Here is a 19,366-nt window from a genome sequence, read left to right as displayed (position 1 = left end):
GAAATGTTACAAATGTGAAAAACAACATAATTTTGTAAAAGTTACATACTGCAGCTTTAATCCTGCTGTAAGATTAAAGATATTATGAAGTGCTTAAACAGTGTTGACTTAAAACAAAGTAATTGGTTGAGATCTGTTATAGTTAAAAATGACCTACTTTTGATTAAATGAGCTTTTTTATTTATTCTCTAATCCAATGTTTTCCTTTTTGTGTTTTCCCAGAAATATGAAAAGTTAACTAAATGTTTGGTGTCATTTCCCGGCATTAGAGAAACTTACTCCTCCTATTTCACTCCGGCTCAACTTGTGATACAACACGAGTATTTTTGACCCTTTTGACCACATACATGATTAGTCATCTTAGCACTGGAGGCTAGCAGTTAACCAACCTGATGTTTGTCTTAAATGTAACAGTTTAAAATCTTGCACAAGCCTAAAGAATTTATGAATTTGCTGTTTTTTTTATTCTACAGCAATGAACTATTTAGTATCTTTTATTGACATTTAGAATTAAACCCTGCTGAGTCAAATGTACTTACTAGCTCTCATAATGCATTACATCTTTTTCATGAACAGGTAATGAAACTTCCAACCGTTTTTAGAGTTCGATTGATCCTAAAAACCACCAATAAATGATCACACAATAACTTACTATATGTTTTAGTAGGAACAGGACACGATCCCTCGCCGTGTTTTTGCAGAATTAAACCAGTTTTGTTTTGCTTCTTTAAAATCTGCTAATCATGACAAATAAAGTTTCTCTTGATTACTCTCATCATGATGCTCTTGTTTATTGAATAGAATAGAATTACTTTATTCATCCCAGCAGGAAAATTATTATTATTATTTTTTTATATTGAACAAATTAGCAAATATATTTCAGGATAAGCAGTATGTGTGATGTCCCCCTGAGCAGCTTTTGGAAAGCGTGACTTTTCTCCTGCGCGCCGTCAAACCTTTGGCTCAAACAAAGCTGTCCGAGCGCACGGGGGCGCGCCGCGCCGGCTGCAGGCAGGTTGACACACTTTCCTAGCTCGTGCTTTGCTGCCTTCCACATGCAGCGGGAGCGGCTGCAGTCCAGACGCTGCACGGCTACCGGGCGCTCCGCCGCTGACTGAATAAAGAGCTGAACACTGCTGCAGGAAACCTGAGAGCTCCGGTTAACAGGACGGAATTAGAAAGAGGAAAAGCAGAGAGCGGATGCGTGTTGTTTGACCTGACTGAGAGCTGATCCGGAGTGTGGGCTTTGTAGTCACTGAGGTCAGCTGGGAGTGTTGTTGCTCCGTGGACAGCGGGTACTAACACCTAAACGGCAGAGCAGCTCCGGGCACTGAAGCTTTAACCCAGAGAATAAAGCGGGATTAAGTATCTGGTGGTTTGGACTGAAAGCCGGAGACGGACTGAGACAGCGGCGGCTATAGTTAGATAACATTCAACAAGGTTTCCAAACGAAATGGGGTAAGTAATGGTGCCTGGAGGAGAACAAACTAGACTTCTATTTAACTGTCAATCTGCTCCATTCCTGACTAAATCTGACTTTTTTTTATTTTTACAGCAAAGGAGTTCTGGTCGCCTTCTAAGATGTTTCCTCACCACAGAGAAAGGTAACAAACTTTTTGAATCTCAGTGACGTGATTCTTCAGCAGATTTCAATCTTGAGGTTTGTTGCCTATGTAGTTATGAACTCGGGATGCAAAGCCCTGAAATCCATACCTTAGAAATTACCTACCAAGTTTTGGACTTGATAATATGGGAAACATTTATCCGTCCGCTGCTGCCGTCGGGGAGAGAGAGAGACAGTTGGGCGGGTGCTGGGATACTAATAGGGGAGCAGGCCGACAGAAGGGTAAAATACCGTTAAAACGGGAGACTTGACAGGTATGTTAATGAGACTAGGGGGCACTATTAAAATTCTTCCTTGAATTTAGAAGGCGGGTGATCAGCCGATTCTTCCATGTGAAACCAATCCTATCCACCGATCTCCTTCCCCTCCACATAGGTCTGAAAATCAGTCAATGTCTTCTTTTGCTCTGCCATGAGACCTGACTGACTGACAGGCCCGCCCACCAGGTGTCTGCACGTGGGCGGTCAACAATAGTCACCACTAATAATCTGTTGACAAATTATCAAATTTGTCATATATTTAGCAGCTTTTCAGACAAAAAAGTTCATATTCAGAAAACTCAGATTCGGCAGGTCAGGCCTTATAAAGAATGGAGATCAACCAGAAAACTGCAATGAGTGAACCCCAAAGCAAAACAGTTATTCTGATGAATATTTCTGTGGTTTACATTAATCAGACACATTCTGATGATTTTGCTTTCAAACTGAGTGTTCTATTTCCCCCCCTCAAACTCAAAGGTTGATTCTGACTAAATCATTTATCAAAATGACACTTTGACTTACCATTTTCTTTGGTCTAATCCCATAATCTTGAGATAATTCATAGTCGTGGCTGTTTATAGAATATTTTTTAAATTTTATATTAAGAAATCAATCAATCACTTAAATTTTTTTAGGAAAACCACATTCAGGAGCCAATTGCCTACATAAATCAGGGCAGATTTGCTTTACGGAAACGATATGTGGAAATGCTATCCTAATTGCTTAATTGTCTATAATATCAGGATTTTATCTGACATCAAAGTAGACAAGTTGCTTTAACAAAATGCGGTTTTAACAACTTGTTAAAGACATGCGGTTAACGGTTTGTATAAATGTTAACCCCCTGGTCAATTTGCATAGGTGTGTTGGTGTGAAGGTCAGAGTGGATGAATGATACCTGGAATTGCAAATATGTTACAATGGTAAGAAGAGTAGAAACCTTGCAGCACTCAGCCCCCAAGAGCAGGGAGGGCCAGAAAGCTCTGGCTCTCAGATTGGCAGTCAAGAACTGAAGCAGCAGCCTTGATCCAGAAAAGGGCAGGGAGAAACCCTGCGCCCCAACTCTGCCTCTACATCCCCCAGCGCAGTCAAGCCAACCACCTGTCCATCCCAGCAGCCAATTGACAACACAAACCTTTGGCAGCAGAACTGGCCACCATTGAGAATGAGGTGGCCAACATAAAGCACTTTGGGTCATCAATATGACCACTCAAAATGGTTTACAGAAAAGCCACATTCACCTATTCACACTTGCATACAAATATGTAGGTCAGTAGGCAGTGTTGTATAAAGTACTGAAATCTCAGAGTCAAGTAAAAGTATAGGTACCTCTCCAAAATATGACTTTGGTAAAAGTCCAAGTCACTGACTGAAATGTTACTTGAGTTAAAGTCTTAAAGTATCTGAAACGTCTTGTACTTAAGTATGGAAACTACTGTAAAAATGGATGTACTCAAGTAATGTAATGAAAAGTACAAGTAAAAAGTAAAACAAAGCAAATGCAGTTTGAATGACATTTTTTATATTTTGGTAAACTTGTCAAATACACTTAAAATAATGTACCCAACCAAGTGCAGGCAAAATTAAACCTGCTAATAGATATACCTGCAGGCATCATTTAGTTAAGAAAATGAGGTGCTTTACCTATAGCACAAGGTTAACTTAACCTGCTTTACAACTGATTATTATTTGTTAAATTTAGTCTAAATTGCTATCGCTATGGCTTCTGTCCCCCTTGAACAGAGGAGTCTAGGTAGCCTGCTACAGTCAACATTAGGCCTAAGCTAAATACACCACGTATGGAACTGAAACAATGCCAAACAAAGTTCATTTATGGTCAACGTTTCACAATACAGTAGTGTCTAGTGACCAAGCTATAGTTACTGAAACAGGAGGATTATAACCATTTCATAAGACGTTACCTCGATGTGTTTCTTCAAGTGGGACGGGGAGTTTTTGTAAGATAGAATTTCCACATCTTCGGGCAGGAATAACATACACTGCATGCGGTACGACGAATCTTTAACACCCACGAAAGAGTATATTGTGTTTAAATAAGGCCATGGGCTCTCATCACCAGCTGGTGGTTCCCCTGGAGCCGTGTCCGACGTAGTTGCAGTCGTTGTGGTCTCCGTCTCCTCCTCCATGTGGCTGCTGCTGATTGCGAGACTTGCTTTGTGTTTAATGGGAGAAGCTAAACAGGTGTATCCTATTGGAGGTGATGAACAAGCCCAGGCAAGTAGGCTACGGACTTTGATCGGTAGCCTACTTGCTACTTGCTAATCAGTAGGTGGGGTCAAAACACTTGCGTTTCTCTCTCTCGCTTTTTGTAACGAGTAACTAAACCACACATTGAAAATGTATCGGAGTAAAAGTACGCAATTAAGTTCGGAAATATAGTGAAGTAAAAGTGAAAGTCATCAAAAATGTTCATACTCGAGGAAAGTATGAAGTACTCCAAAATATACTTAAGTAAAGTAGTGAAGTGTTTTTACTTCGTTACTATACAACACTGTCAGTAGGCATGTTGGGGTTAAGTGCCAGCCCCAGGGGTACACTGACGAGTGGTAGGAGGATGCTGAAATTAAACCTACAATCTTCCAATTGTAAAACGACTACTCCACCCACAAGATTTTTGGATAAAGCTTTGACTTATGGGATTGGCTATTAATGCCCACTGTCAGACAAAAATAACCCAATTCTGTTGGGAGAAACCCAATCATTTAAAGATTCTGCACTGAAGCAGTGTCCTGGTTTCAGTAATTACACATTTAAGTTCAGCACATCAACTAGATAGCTGACTAAAAAGAATGAGCAGCATCATCTATGTCGTGTTTTTTCTTAGCAATTTATTTTTGTTAAAATGGATTAGAAATATTTTTCATATTTTTTTTAAAGCATACAAATAGTTATTATGCCAGAGTAACTAAAAACCAAAGAATAAGTCCTCTGATTAAGCAAGCTAGAAATTATAATTCATCAGTCATGGTGGAAGGTTCATATAGAAGAACAATATATATACACTGCTCAAAAAAATAAAGGGAACACTTAAACAACACAATATAACTCCAAGTAAATCAAACTTCTGTGAAATCAAACTGTCTACTTAGGAAGCAACACTGATTGACAATCAATTTCACCTGCTGTTGTGCAAATGGAATAGACAACAGGTGGAAATTATTGGCAATTAGCAAGACACACTCAATAAAGGAGTGGTTCTGCAGTTGGGACCACAGACCACTTCTCAGTACCTATGCTGTCTGGCTGATGTTTTGGTCAGTTTTGAATGTTGGTGGTGCTTTCACATTCGTGGTAGCATGAGACGGACTCCACAACCCACACAAGTGGCTCAGGTAGTGCAGCTCATCCAGGATGGCACATCAATGTGAGCTGTGGCAAGAAGGATTGTGTGTCTGTCAATGTAGTGTCCAGAGGCTGGAGTAGCTACCGGGAGACACACCAGGAGACGTGGAGGAGGCCGTAGGAGGGCAACAACCCAGCAGCAGGACCGCTACCTCCGCCTTTGTGCAAGAAGGAACAGGAGGAGCACTGCCAGAGCCCTGCAAAATGACCTCCAGCAGGCCACAAATGTGCATGTGTCTGCACAAACGGTTAGAAACCGACTCCATGAGGATGGTATGAGGGCCCGACGTCCACAGATGGGGGTTGTGCTCACAGCCCAACACCATAAAGGACGCTTGGCATTTGCCAGAGAACACCAGGATTGGCAAATTCGCCACTGGCGCCCTGTACTCCTCACAGATGAAAGCAGGTTCACACTGAGCACATGTGACAGACGTGACAGAGTCGTGGAGAGCGGTCTGCTGCCTGCAACATCCTTCAGCATGACCGGTTTGGCAGTGGGTCAGTAATGGTGTGGGGTGGCATTTCTTTGGAGGGCCGCACAGCCCTCCATGTGCTCGCCAGAGGTAGCCTGACTGCCATTAGGTACCAAGATGAGATCCTGAGACCCCTTGTGAAACCATATGCTGGTGCGGTTGGCCCTGGGTTCCTCCTAATGCAGGACAATGCTAGACCTCATGTGGCTGGAGTGTGTCAGCAGTTCCTGCAAGATGAAGGCGTTGAAGCTATGGACTGGCCAGCCCGTTCCCCAGACCTGAATCCGATTGAGCACATCTGGGACATCATGTCTCGCTCCATCCACCAACGTCATGTTGCACCACAAACTGTCCAGGAGTAGGCGGATGCTTTAGTCCAGGTCTGGGAGGAGATCCCTCAGGAGACCATCCACCACCTCATCAGGAGCATGCCCAGGCATTGTAGGGAGGTCATACAGGCACGTGGAGGCCACACACACACACAATACTGAGCCTCATTTTGACTTGTTTTAAGGACATTACATCAGCGTTGGATCAGCTTGTAGTGTTATTTCACTTTAATTTTGTGTGTGGCTCCAAATCCAGGCCTCCATTGGTTAATAAATTTGATTTCCATTGATGATTTTTGTGTGATTTTGTTGTCAGCACATTCAACTTTGTACAGAACAAAGTATTCCATCCATCCATCCATCCATCCATCTTCTTCCGCTTATCCGAGGTCGGGTCGCGGGGGTAGCAGCTTCAGAAGGGAGGCCCAGACTTCCCTCTCCCCAGCCACTTCTTCTAGCTCCTCCGGGGGAATCCCGAGGCGTTCCCAGGCCAGCCGAGAGACATAGTCCCTCCAGCGTGTCCTGGGTCTTCCCCGGGGCCTCCTCCCGGTGGGACGTGCCCGGAACATCTCACCAGGGAGGCGTCCAGGAGGCATCCTGACCAGATGCCCAAGCCACCTCAACTGGCTCCTCTCGATGTGAAGGAGCAGCGGCTCTACTCTGAGTCCCTCCCGGATGACTGAGCTTCTCACCCTATCTCTAAGGGAGAGCCCAGCCACCCTACGGAGAAAACCCATTTCGGCCGCTTGTATCCGCGATCTCGTTCTTTCGGTCATGACCCAAAGCTCATGACCATAGATGAGGGTGGGAACGTAGATCGACCGGTAAATCGAGAGCTTCGCTTTTTGGCTCAGCTCTCTCTTCACCACGACGGACCGGTACAGCGCCCGCTTGACAGCAGACGCTGCGCCAATCCGCCTGCCGATCTCCCGCTCCCTTCTTCCCCCATTCGTGAACAAGATCCCGAGATACTTAAACTCCTCCACTTGGGGCAGGACACCCCCCCTGACCCGGAGAAGGCACTCTACCCTTTTCCGGCTCAAGACCATGGCCTCGGATTTGGAGGCACTGATCCCCATCCCGGCCGCTTCACACTCGGCTGCGAACCGATCCAGCGAGAGCTGCAGATCACGATCTGATGAAGCCAAAAGGACCACATCGTCTGCGAAAAGCAGAGATGAGATCCTAAGGCCACCAAATCGGATCCCCTCAACACCTTGGCTGCGCCTAGAAATTCTGTCCATGAAAGTAATGAACAGAATCGGTGACAAAGGGCAGCCCTGGCGGAGTCCAACTCTCACCGGAAACGAGCCCGACTTACTGCCAGCAATGCGGACCAGACTCTGACACCGGTCATACAGGGACCTGACAGCCCGTATCAAAGGGCCCGGTACCCCATACTCCCGGAGAACCCCCCACAGGGCTCCCCGAGGGACACGGTCGAACGCCTTCTCCAAGTCCACAAAACACATGTAGACTGGTTGGGCGAACTCCCATGCACCCTCCAGGACCCTGCTGAGGGTGTAGAGCTGGTCCAGTGTTCCACGACCAGGACGAAAACCACACTGCTCTTCCTGAATCCGAGGTTCGACTATCCGACTATTCGCCCGCCGGTACCCATCAGCTGCTTCCGGAGTCCCACAGGCCAAAAAGGCCCGATAGGACTCCATCTTCAGCCTGACGGCATCCCTCACCGAAGGTGTCCACCAACGGGTTCGAGGGTTGCCGCCGCGACAGGCACCGACAACCTTGCGGCCACAGCTCCGATCGGCCGCCTCGACAATGGAGGCACGGAACACGGTCCACTCAGACTCCATGTCCCCCACCTCCCCCGGGACGTGTTCGAAGCTTTGCCGGAGATGGGAGTTAAAGCTCCGTCTCACAGGGGATTCCGCCAGACGTTCCCAGCAGACCCTCACAACACGTTTGGGCCTGCCAGGTCTGACCGGCTTTCGCCCCCACCACCGGAGCCAACTCACCACCAGGTAGTGGTCAGTGGACAGCTCCGCACCTCTCTTCACCCGAGTGTCCAAGACATACGGCCGCAGATCCGATGAAACGATGACAAAGTCGATCATCGAACTGCGGCCTAGGGTGTCCTGGTGCCAAGTGCACATATGGACACCCTTATGCTTGAACATGGTGTTCGTTATGGACAATCCATGGCGAGCACAGAAGTCCAGCAACAGAACACCGCTCGAGTTCAGGTCGGGCGGGCCGTTCCTCCCAACCGCCGCCCCTCCAGGTCTCACTGTCGTTGCCCACGTGAGCGTTGAAGTCCCCCAGCAGAACAAGGGAGTCCCCAGGAGGAGCACTCTCCAGTACCCCCTCTAAGGACTCCAAAAAGGGTGGGTAATCTGAACTGTCGTTCGGCCCGTAAGCACAAACGACAGTCAGAACCCGTCCCCCCACCCGTAGGCGGAGGGATGCTACCCTCTCGTTCACCGGGGTAAACCCCAACGTACAGGCGCCGAGATGGGGAGCAACAAGTATGCCCACTCCTGCCCGACGTCTCTCTCCCTGGGCAACGTTGAACAAAGTATTCAATGAGAATATTTCTTTCATTCAGATCTAGGATGTGTTATTTGAGTGTTCCCTTTATTTTTTGAGCAGTGTATATATATATATATATATATATATATACTGCCTGGCCAAAAAAAAAAGTCGCCACCTGGATTTAACTAAGCAAATAGGTACAAGCCTCCTATTGGATAAGTACTGCATAGGCGATTATCTTTCAGCTGGCAACAAGTTATTTAACCCCAGCTGATGCAATGAGTAACTCCTCATTTCTTAAACAACCATGGCAAAAGACACATCCTGTGGTCGTGGAAAAGACGTTAGTCTGAATGATCGTGATCGGCGATTACTTAAACGTTTGGTCAAATCAAATCGAAGAAAAACAACAGCAGAACTCAGGAGTATGTTTAATTGTGAACGCAAAAGCATTTCCACACGCACAATGCGAAGGGAACTCAAGGGGTTGGGATTGAACAGCTGTGTAGCCGTAAGAAAACCTCTAATCAGTAAGGCTAACCAGAAAAAAGGCTTCAGTTTGCTAGGGAGCATAAAGATTGGACTCTGGAGGAATGGAAGAGGGTCATGTGGTCTGATGAGTCCAGATTTACCCTGTTCCAGAGTGATGGGCGCATCACGGTAAGAAGAGAGGCAGGTGAAGTGATGCACCCATCATGCCTAGTGCCTACTGTACAAGCCTGTGGGGGCAGTGCTATGATCTGGGGTTGCTGCAGTTGTTCAGGTCTAGGTTCAGCAACATTGTGTGCCCAAAGAATGAGGTCAGTTGACTACCTGAATATACTGAATGACCAGGTTATTCCATCAATGGATTTTGTCTTCCCAAATGGAACGGGCATATTCCAAGATGACAATGCCAGGATTCATGGGGCTCACATTGTGAAAGAGTGGTTCAGGGAGCATGAGACATCTTGTTCACACATGGATTGGCCACCACAGAGTCCAGACCTTAACCCCATTGAGAATCTTTGGGATGTGCTGGAGAAGGCTTTGCGCAGTGGTCAGACTCTCCCATCATCAATACAAGATCTTGGTGAAAGATTAATGCAACACTGGATGGAAATAAATCTTGTGACACTGGTCCAACAAAATATTAGAGAGTGACCATTTTTTGGTGGCAACTTTTGGCCAGACAGTGTACAACCCCTGTGTATATATATATATATATATATATATATATATATATATATATATATATCCAGTATATAATATAATAGATCTGGTTCCAAACAGTTGATTAAGTGACCTCAGATTAACGGCAGCACATAACATTTTTACATTGTCATTACTTATCAAAAACAGAAGCGTATGAAAACCACTGATCATCATGCAGTAGTTTTTACAACTACAGTGGCTCTGAAAAGTGTACCCACCACTGCTAAATTACCAGGGTTTAGTGATGCAAAATTAAATCATGATAAATTAATTCAAACATTTGATCATATATAATGGGACATTAACCCAGTGATTCAATTTAAAGGTTTGATCTGTTAAATCTGTTATTTAAAAGGTGTAATATCCATCTTGCATTACCTTCATTTATTGTTTTATTAATGTCATGAGGCGCGGTGGTGAGGCAGAGGCAACAGACCCAGGTCGAGATGAATCGACAGTTTTTAATGAAAATAAAAGTCCAAAAGACCAGGCAGCACAAAGGAGCACAGGGCAGATGCTCACAACGGGTGACACAGGCAGACTTGACAAACACGAGGTGACAAGCAACGAGGACCCAACAAAGAGCAGACACACAGGTGACACTAAATACACTGGGGGTAATCAGGGAACAAGAAACACCTGGGAACTAATCAATGGGAGAACAGGACAACACGGAGACACAGAGACACCGAAAACTCGAAATCAACACACAGAAAACACAGAACACGACAATTAAAGCTCATTTTGATTCAATTTCAGCTTTCAGTCTTCTTTGGTAAGAGTCTGTAACCATACTTGACAATATGAACCCACTTTACATTTTAAAAGTTCTCCACTCAGATTCTGGGGATCTTGTTTCCTCAACCCTTTTTTAGTAGAGCAGAGGAAGATTTGGTTCTCTGGACTTTGGCTGAATTACTTATAAATAATATTTCAGTGTGGGCATTCTTCCATTGGTTTGGATGCATAGTTTTAAACTTGTTTTTTGCTTAAATAAAATTCTGTATTCTGATAGTTGGATATCTAGGAGACAACTGAATGTTTGGGGTCAAAAGTGAAAGATTTTAGAAAGATCATTGTTCTGTTGCTGACCAAGTTTGGTCCAAGATTTAAATATCAGAGACAATGTCACACTGGATTCTAAAATACTTTAGTTTGCCTGAAGACTCTATGGTTAGAAGATGCTTATATTTGTGCCCGACAAACAACTGCAAACTATTTATTCTCCACCACCCTGCATGATACTTGGTAAGTGTTTGATGTTCTCACAACATGAGAACATCAAACATGTTGATCAAACTTTGGCATTATGGCCAAAGTTTGGCTAAATGGCATCTTCTTTTCTGGACATGAAGAGGGTCCAGAAATCTTAAAAGTTTATTCAGTTAAAATCTTTTCTGCTATTTGAACTGATGACCAAGTACTGGGGAGAAAAACTTGCAGACTCCTCATATTATTTCTCAGATTGCTGAGCATTAAAAAAATTGGTCATAGATTGCTGATGTCTTTCTTCTTTGGAATTCTATTCACAACTGCATCCAAATAGTCAGAAATTCTGACATAGACAGACTTTATTGTCGTTCAACTGTACATTTAGAACGTACATCTTCACCAAATCAATATGAGTGTGATCAATGTCTTTTTATATGACCTAGATTTAAAATAGTTGGGGTTTAGGACAGTAGCATGAATAACTGCTAAAGAGGAAACATTGAAAAAGTTTTTCTTATTAATGAGGAAACAATCCCTCAACACTACAAACATTGTTGCCTTGTACATAATTTATATATTGGATTTTTTTTTCCAAAACCATTCTAGTGCAGCTCAGACTTTACAGAGAAGCTAAACATTATTCAAGTGAGCTAGCAACATTGTTTGCTAACTTCCTTTGTACAGCTGGTGAGTGGTAGAAAAATAATTCTAGGGGAAAGGATCTGATCCGATGCACACACATATTTTAAAGTTTTCTCTTAAGCTAAAAAGTCAGGACATCAGTAGGTTTTTGCAATTGCTTTATTTCTCTTACCAACATTGCCTTCTGTGCATTATGCTTTTTTTGAGTTGCTCCTGGTTTTGGTTTGCAAAACCTTAATTTTTTTCTTCACAATTTCAGGATCCTTCTTGTCTTCCTCTCTCCAGGGAGCAGCCGATATTCAGCACTCGTGCCCATGTTTTCCAGATTGATCCCACCACCAAGAGGAACTGGATACCTGCTAGCAAGCATGCTGTGACAGTGTCCTTCTTCTATGATGCCAACCGCAACGCCTATCGTATTATTAGTGTGGGTGGAACCAAAGTGAGTACTAAAGACACTATAATTAAAAGAAAACTGTCAAACAGTAATATTCTTTTAAAGTGACTTTTTTCACTGGATCTTGAAAGTTGTCTGGTGACATGGGTGGCCTGTCAGCATATGAGCCTCTACAGCTCCTTTCCTTCAGGGATTTGGATTATGAGGAAGAGGTCACATCAGGGACTGGGGGGAGGGTCTTTTTAGCACCTACTATGACCCATATTTCTGCTTCTCAGGGGGCAGTGCGGGATGATCCTCAGTAGCCAACACTCTTCTCTGGCTCCACAGTAATCTTCAGTGCTGCTCTGGCTGTCCACCATGTTTTGCCAAACGTGTCACAGCTGAAATGTGGAATTTACATAATCATTTCTTAGAGTTGGTAAAACAGGGAGTAAAGCTCTGGGACTTTTAATCTGTTTCAGGATTGTGAAGATAAAGATGATGTGGAAACCTTCAGGACTAGGCTATGACTACTTCCACATTAATAAACAAACACTATATGCAGGTCTAGACAATGTCTGCTGGGCATTTATCATTCTTTATATGGACATAAATCTGTCTGCATTGCTCTGAATGGAGTATTTTATACTATAGTAACCTGAATTTAACTGCATTATTTGATAACTAGGATCAAATTGAAATGTGGTGACTATGTCTGTATGATTGAAATTAAATTGACTTATTTTGCCAATTACTTTGAGCTGATATCATAAGGTTAAAGACTTAAAGCAATCCACTGTCCACAGCTATGTGTTTGTCCAGAAAGTGTTGTTGCTACAAATCATTGACTCAATGAGTCTGGGTTTCCCGAGACCAAAAACATTTTACCGAAGTGAATAGAAAACTGAATCTGACTGTATTTATTGATAACCAGAAACAATTTTGCAAAATGCCTTGGGAAGACTTTTGTTTTTAATTGGTATAAATTGATATAAATAAATAATAAATAAATAAATAAATAAATAAATAATTGAAAATTAACTGAATTATTGACTGCACCATTTTTGTTTTTGTCAGTGTTGTATAAAGTACTGAAATCTCAGAGTCAAGTAAAAGTATAGGTACCTCTCCAAAATATGACTTTGGTAAAAGTCCAAGTCACTGACTGAAATGTTACTTGAGTTAAAGTCTTAAAGTATCTGAAACTTCTTGTACTTAAGTATGGAAACTACTGTAAAAATGGATGTACTCAAGTAATGTAATGAAAAGTACAAGTAAAAAGTAAAACAAAGCAAATGCAGTTTGAATGACTTTTTTTATATTTTGGTAAACTTGTTAAATACACTTAAAATAATGTACACAACCAAGTGCAGGCAAAATTAAACCTGCTAATAGATATACCTGCAGGCATCATTTAGTTAAGAAAATGAGGTGCTTTACCTATAGCACAAGGTTAACTTAACCTGCTTTACAACTGAACCAGCTTCTTAGTAAACCCTCCAGGACAGAAAATACAAAGTTTTTGTAAGCCTTAAGTTTTCCCTTCAAGTAAGGTCAGTGCTGAAAATGAGAAAAATAAATAGTACAGAAAATGCGGCCAACATGAAGAAAAAGATCTGTTACGATTACTCTACTTCACAAATCAGTGAATCAGTCAATGCTACAGTCAGTAGGTGGTGCACACAACTGGTCATTATGCAAAAGAAAAAAAGAATTGGGAGGGAAATGCAGCTTATTGGCATCTGTAAACCTGGTTTTGAACTTGCATGCCTTTTCTATATTCGTTAAATTTAGTCTAAATTGCTATCGCTATGGCTTCTGTCCCCCTTGAACAGAGGAGTCTAGGTAGCCTGCTGCAGTCAACATTAGGCCTAAGCTAAATACACCACGTGTGGAACTGAAACAATGCCAAACAAAGTTCATTTATGGTCAACGTTTCACAATACAGTAGTGTCTAGTGACCAAGCTATAGTTACTGAAACAGGAGGATTATAACCATTTCATAAGACGTTACCTCGATGTGTTTCTTCAAGTGGGACGGGGAGTTTTTGTAAGATAGAATTTCCACATCTTTGGGCAGGAATAACATACACTGCATGCGGTACGACGAATCTTTAACACCCACGAAAGAGTATATTGTGTTTAAATAAGGCCATGGGCTCTCATCACCAGCTGGTGGTTCCCCTGGAGCCGTGTCCGACGTAGTTGCAGTCGTTGTGGTCTCCGTCTCCTCCTCCATGTGGCTGCTGCTGATTGCGAGACTTGCTTTGTGTTTAATGGGAGAAGCGAAACAGGTGTATCCTATTGGAGGTGATGAACAAGCCCAGGCAAGTAGGCTACGGACTTTGATCGGTAGCCTACTTGCTACTTGCTAATCAGTAGGTGGGGTCAAAACACTTGCGTTTCTCTCTCTCGCTTTTTTGTAACGAGTAACTAAACCACACATTGAAAATGTATCGGAGTAAAAGTACGCAATTAAGTTCGGCAATATAGTGAAGTAAAAGTGAAAGTCATCAAAAATTTTCATACTCGAGGAAAGTATGAAGTACTCCAAAATATACTTAAGTAAAGTAGTGAAGTGTTTTTACTTCGTTACTATACAACACTGACTTATCACCTTTGCATACCCAGGCAATTATCAACTGCACTGTTACACCAAGCATGACATTTACTAAGACATCTCAGAAGTTTGGTCAGTGGGCCGACAGCAGAGCCAATACTGTCTATGGACTGGGTTTTGCCACGGAACAGCAGTTGCATCAGGTATATTAAACAAAAATTAAACCAAGTATAACTGTCCTTTCAATTTCCTTGATATGTCATCACTCATAGTTTTGAATCAATTAACTAAATTGTTTGAATTTTTTAAGTTTTCAGAGAAGTTCAAGGAGGTTAAAGATGCTGCTCGTTTGGCCCGAGAAAAATCTCAGGACAAAGAACTAGCCAACACGGCTCTCACAATTGCAGCCCCTCAGGTGAGTGTTGCCCTTTCCATTCGAAACCTGCAAAAATAATAAAAAATCCTGAAAAATATCTTAATGTTAGGCTAAAGCACAAGCTTACTGTAATTGTACCAAAGGAAGGAGGGAGAGAGTGGAAAGAAAATCTAAAGAAATATGAGCTGGGTTACTTGCCTCAAAGGGAAGCAAGAGTGAGGAAATCTAGGACAATGATAAAATTATCGTCTGCTACTCAGCAGGACACTACATTTGCATTTTGTACTTTCAGCTGCCCAGAAGCCTCATAGAGTAAATCGATCAATAAAAATGTTGGTTACATCTGGCTTTTGATCAATAAAAACTGATAAACCACAGTGTATTTCTGCTATAGAAAAACTGTCAAATTCTGTTTTGCTTCTGTGACTAAATTTAATACACACAAGAACAGCCAAATATAACCCCCTTACCCATAAATTACCAGCCAGTTAAGGTGAAATTTGGTAGAAGTGATAGAGTTGCTATCAGTTTCAGGTCCTCTGATAACCAGAACAGTAAGTGAAGGTCGCCATACAGAGAGTGTATTGTAGACTTGTTAAACAGCAAGATCAGGTAGACTTATGGTGGGAAATACTTAGTATGTGGGATAGTCAGAAATCACAGTGAGTCCTCACAGATTTTTCTGTGGAGTACAACTCAAAATTATTCACAGAAAATCCACCCATTCACTCATGTTTAATTCTACAATATTTGAGAGAAAATACAGCTGGGGAAGCTGAAACACCTTTGCACAACGTTACTTGACACACCATCCATCCATCCATTTTCTGTTCACCCTTGTCCCTAGTGGGGTCAGGAGGTGCTGGTGCCTATCTCCAGCTACGTTCCGGGCGAGAGACGGGGTCACCTGGACAGGTCACCAGTCTGTCGCAGGGCAACACAGAGACAGACAGGACAAACAACCACTCACACACACACTCACACCTAGGGACAATTTAGAGAGACCAATTAACTGTGGACTGTGGGAGGAAGCCGGAGTACCAGGAGAGAACCAGGTGCACAGGGAGAACAAGTCCATGCAGAAAGCATCGAACCCAGGACCTTCTTGCTACAAGGCAACAGTGCTACCAACTGCGCCACTTTGCAGCCCACTTGACACACTATTTCCTGGCATTTGCAAAGCCAGTCCAGGAGCACCAGTCCTGTTCCTTGACACTGATTAGCTGTACCCCCAAAAACATAGAGAAGGGAGATCATGAACATTAATTCCTGCTATGCTATGGTGGTTTCCACTGTGCATATTAATGCATATCAAGGTATATTTGCTGTCAGAACTATTAAAATAGGCAGTACTAACCATTTCAGAGGGAGTCTTAAGTGTTAAGATATATTTGGTGTTGCAGCTACTCACAGGTGGTTGTAGTCCCTAGTCCCCAGAAGTACTCCGGAGCTGTTTGAAATAGGTTTACCAGGCAACCTACACATATTCTCAACGTTTCAGCCATCCAAAACAGATCATTTATTTTGTTCCAAGATCAACGAACACCATGACACTTGCACCTGACCACCTGATCAAAGTTACGGGCATGGATGTCCTCATACTGTTTACAACATTGTATGTTTTGTAATGTTGTCAAAGTGCCCCAGATGCAGAACAAGTGCACAATAACAGCTAGTGGAACACACATCCAAAATTCGACCCCTACCAAACAATACTACCATCAACCAGTGTTAGTGTTGTCGAAGGGTCTTCACTGCCATTGCCAGCTCCCTGCTATACTATCCCTCAACATGTGATAGAGCTGAGGAAGTTCCTCTAGTATCTGTTCTAACCGGCATCAGTTATGTCTGAAAATCTCCTTTTACTGCGAAGGTGCTGTTTTTGTCAGCAGTGTATTTTGAAAGGGCAGTGAGCATGGTGTGATTATTAATGACAAATTTCTTTGTTTTTCCACTTCCTGGACTTCATCCAGTTCTCACAGGTGAGTCTTGTTTGTCTTTATGAAGAAACTGAGTTAAAAATCTAAAAACTGACATTTATGTTAGTCAAGTTCTGAAACTTGATTTAATTTAGCAAGTATCGTTTCGGCAAATTCCTAAGATGCTGAGCTCATTGAGGACATCAATCTTGACTCCTAAATGGTTGCTTGTCTATATTTTTAAATTGAACTTTAAAAGCAGTTTATTAAAACTTTGAAAAGATTTCCACCTTTATAGGCAGTCACTTTGTTGTCGATTATAATGTACGTTCCACCAAGAGAGTCCATTTACTGACGTGTTTCTCAGGACCTCTCGGATGAACTCCAGTCTCCCCCAGTGATGTGTGTGAATGGACCAGAGGATAAGCTGTTTCGCAGCCAGAGTGCAGATATCACCCTGGCCTCTGAGAAGGAGAGAATTAAGAAGATGCTGTCGGAAGGGTAATAAAATGGAGCATTCAAACAAAAGAGCCCATCCACACTTTCTTTAAACATTTCAATCTACTGTAGTTATTGACTCTTCTTCTTCTTTTTAAGCCTATGGTCTGTTTTTGGGTTTAGGGTTTGACTGTTTTAACAAATCATAAATACAGCATGACCAGTGACGTGCGGTGAGGTTCATGGCTGGTGAGGCACTGACTTAGTGCTGTGGTGGCGCAGGGGGTTAGCACGCCCCACATTTGGAGGCCTTAGACCCGCGGACGTCACTGGTTCGACTCCCGGTCCCGGCTCATCTGGCTGCCTGCAGATGCAGCTCCTGTCGTGTGCTGTAACTGCGAAATAATTTCCCTGCTGGGATGAATAAAGTAAAAATTATTAATTATTATTATTATTAATCAAAATCATAAGACTCCCTGCATGTTATTGTTTACATGCAGAAATTTTGCACATGCGGACAACATTGAAGGGCAAAAAGACTATACTTTTACATGCCATCCATAGCCATGCTGCCAAGGTAGAATAATTCCGTTAACTCCATGAAACTTGGAAATATAGATATTATTAATTTAGTGCTATGCTGCACAGCTAAGGGGAAACCCATTGAAGTACAACTCAAACCACCTTTTCTCGCTCTGTATCAGCCAAGCTACACGTAGACTAGTTGCGTGTAGTCTACGTGTAGTTGCGTGTAGACAGCTGTTACTGTCTCTTACTCTGCAGTTGTGGAGCCACAATGTCTGGGATCATGAGCGCCCCCTGCCATGAAGCAAGAGAACTGCCTGCCTCACCTCTAATCTGTTCTCGGCCGTTTCTGATCGCTCCTCAGCACATGAATCACGTTACACACACAGTTGGTGACAAAAAACACTGTACATTATATTATATAAGCTAAATTATGGAAAATCAGTTCATACATTAAATGTTTTTTAACCATTTAATTGGCGACGTACAGACAGGAGGAACATGTTCCCATAGAGTGGCAGCCAGAGAAGTTAGCCAGAGGTTGATCAATCCCAGGTGAGGCTCAGCTTACTGCTGCCTCACAGGCTTCACTTCTGGGCATTTGAATGGGAAAATTCAGCAATTTTGAAGAAAAAAATAATCAGAATTGGTTAAGCTAAATGAAAAATAGGTACTTTATAATACAAACCACAGGGTGAAAATAGCAATAAAATTTATCTTATCATTATATTATTCTTTCATGATATCAGGTGAGGCTCTCCCCTGACTGCACGTCACTGAGCATTACATATATTTAGTCTTCAAATGCTTTAAAAGGCATTTTTTGATAGAGTTTAGATCGATGGCTTGAGTCTGAACTGAAATTTGGGTTGGGTCAAAATTATTTCTTTATGATGGGGTGGTGGGTCGGGCTTCTGTGGTCCATTTAATAATCCTACAATGCATACATGGAGACAGAGAAAGCCAAATAGAAAAAAAGAGTGATGTAATGTATTACTCTACTTATTATAATTTAAATAGAGGAGTGCAGAAGCTATAGCTGTTGTAAACAATTATTTTATTTATTGATAACTTATTATTTTAGTTATTGAGTAGTCTATTGATTATTGTGACGATTAATCGAGTAATCAAATAAAACATTTATTAAATAAAATATTGTACTGGCTTCACAGCAGTATTAATATCTGATATCAACATCGGCCCAATTTTTTATATTTATGCATCCCTAGCAATTACTTTGATGTAGTTTAGATATTTAACGTGTAAAAATAATAGCTAAATTTTTAAGTTAACCTGGACAAAGAAAACAAAAGTATGAAATTATATTAAATTTAATAATAATGCAGTAGGCTCACAAATATGCTTATTAAAAAATGTCTATACAGAACTAACTGGAATGCATGTAACAAACTTGAATCTGTCTATATGATTGAATTTACTACACATTTTGTACATCCATTTGTCTTGTGAAGTGCCTTGAGATGACATTTCATGTGAATCTGTGCTATATAAGTAAACTGAATTGAACTGCTGGTATTTATGTTAGAAATGCAAACAACAAGATAATACCATT

General features: G+C 42.2%; 1 protein-coding gene across 5 annotated transcripts in view; it reads left to right on the top strand.

The window, feature by feature from the left end:
* Positions 1 to 992: 992 nt before the first annotated feature.
* Positions 993 to 19,366, top strand: part of LOC114146960 (homer protein homolog 3-like) — a 33,003-nt gene continuing 14,629 nt past the window's right edge. The window contains exons 1-7 of one of the 5 annotated variants that reach the window (XM_028021426.1): positions 993 to 1,458; positions 1,556 to 1,604; positions 11,882 to 12,038; positions 14,607 to 14,738; positions 14,846 to 14,950; positions 16,885 to 16,893; positions 17,219 to 17,331. In XM_028021426.1, the coding sequence (XP_027877227.1) occupies positions 1,582 to 1,604; positions 11,882 to 12,038; positions 14,607 to 14,738; positions 14,846 to 14,950; positions 16,885 to 16,893; positions 17,219 to 17,331 (539 nt within the window). In that variant the 5' untranslated portion in view covers positions 993 to 1,458; positions 1,556 to 1,581. Of the gene's footprint in view, positions 1,459 to 1,555; positions 1,605 to 11,881; positions 12,039 to 14,606; positions 14,739 to 14,845; positions 14,951 to 16,884; positions 16,894 to 17,197; positions 17,332 to 19,366 lie in introns of all 5 variants that reach the window. The other 4 variants (XM_028021428.1, XM_028021424.1, XM_028021427.1 and 1 more) reach the window with 4 other exon arrangements.

Source organism: Xiphophorus couchianus, chromosome 6, assembly GCF_001444195.1.
Source record: "Xiphophorus couchianus chromosome 6, X_couchianus-1.0, whole genome shotgun sequence".
Classification (NCBI taxonomy): domain Eukaryota; kingdom Metazoa; phylum Chordata; class Actinopteri; order Cyprinodontiformes; family Poeciliidae; genus Xiphophorus; species Xiphophorus couchianus.
Note: the sequence above shows the minus strand (reverse complement) of the source record. Positions and strands in the feature narration are given on the sequence as shown.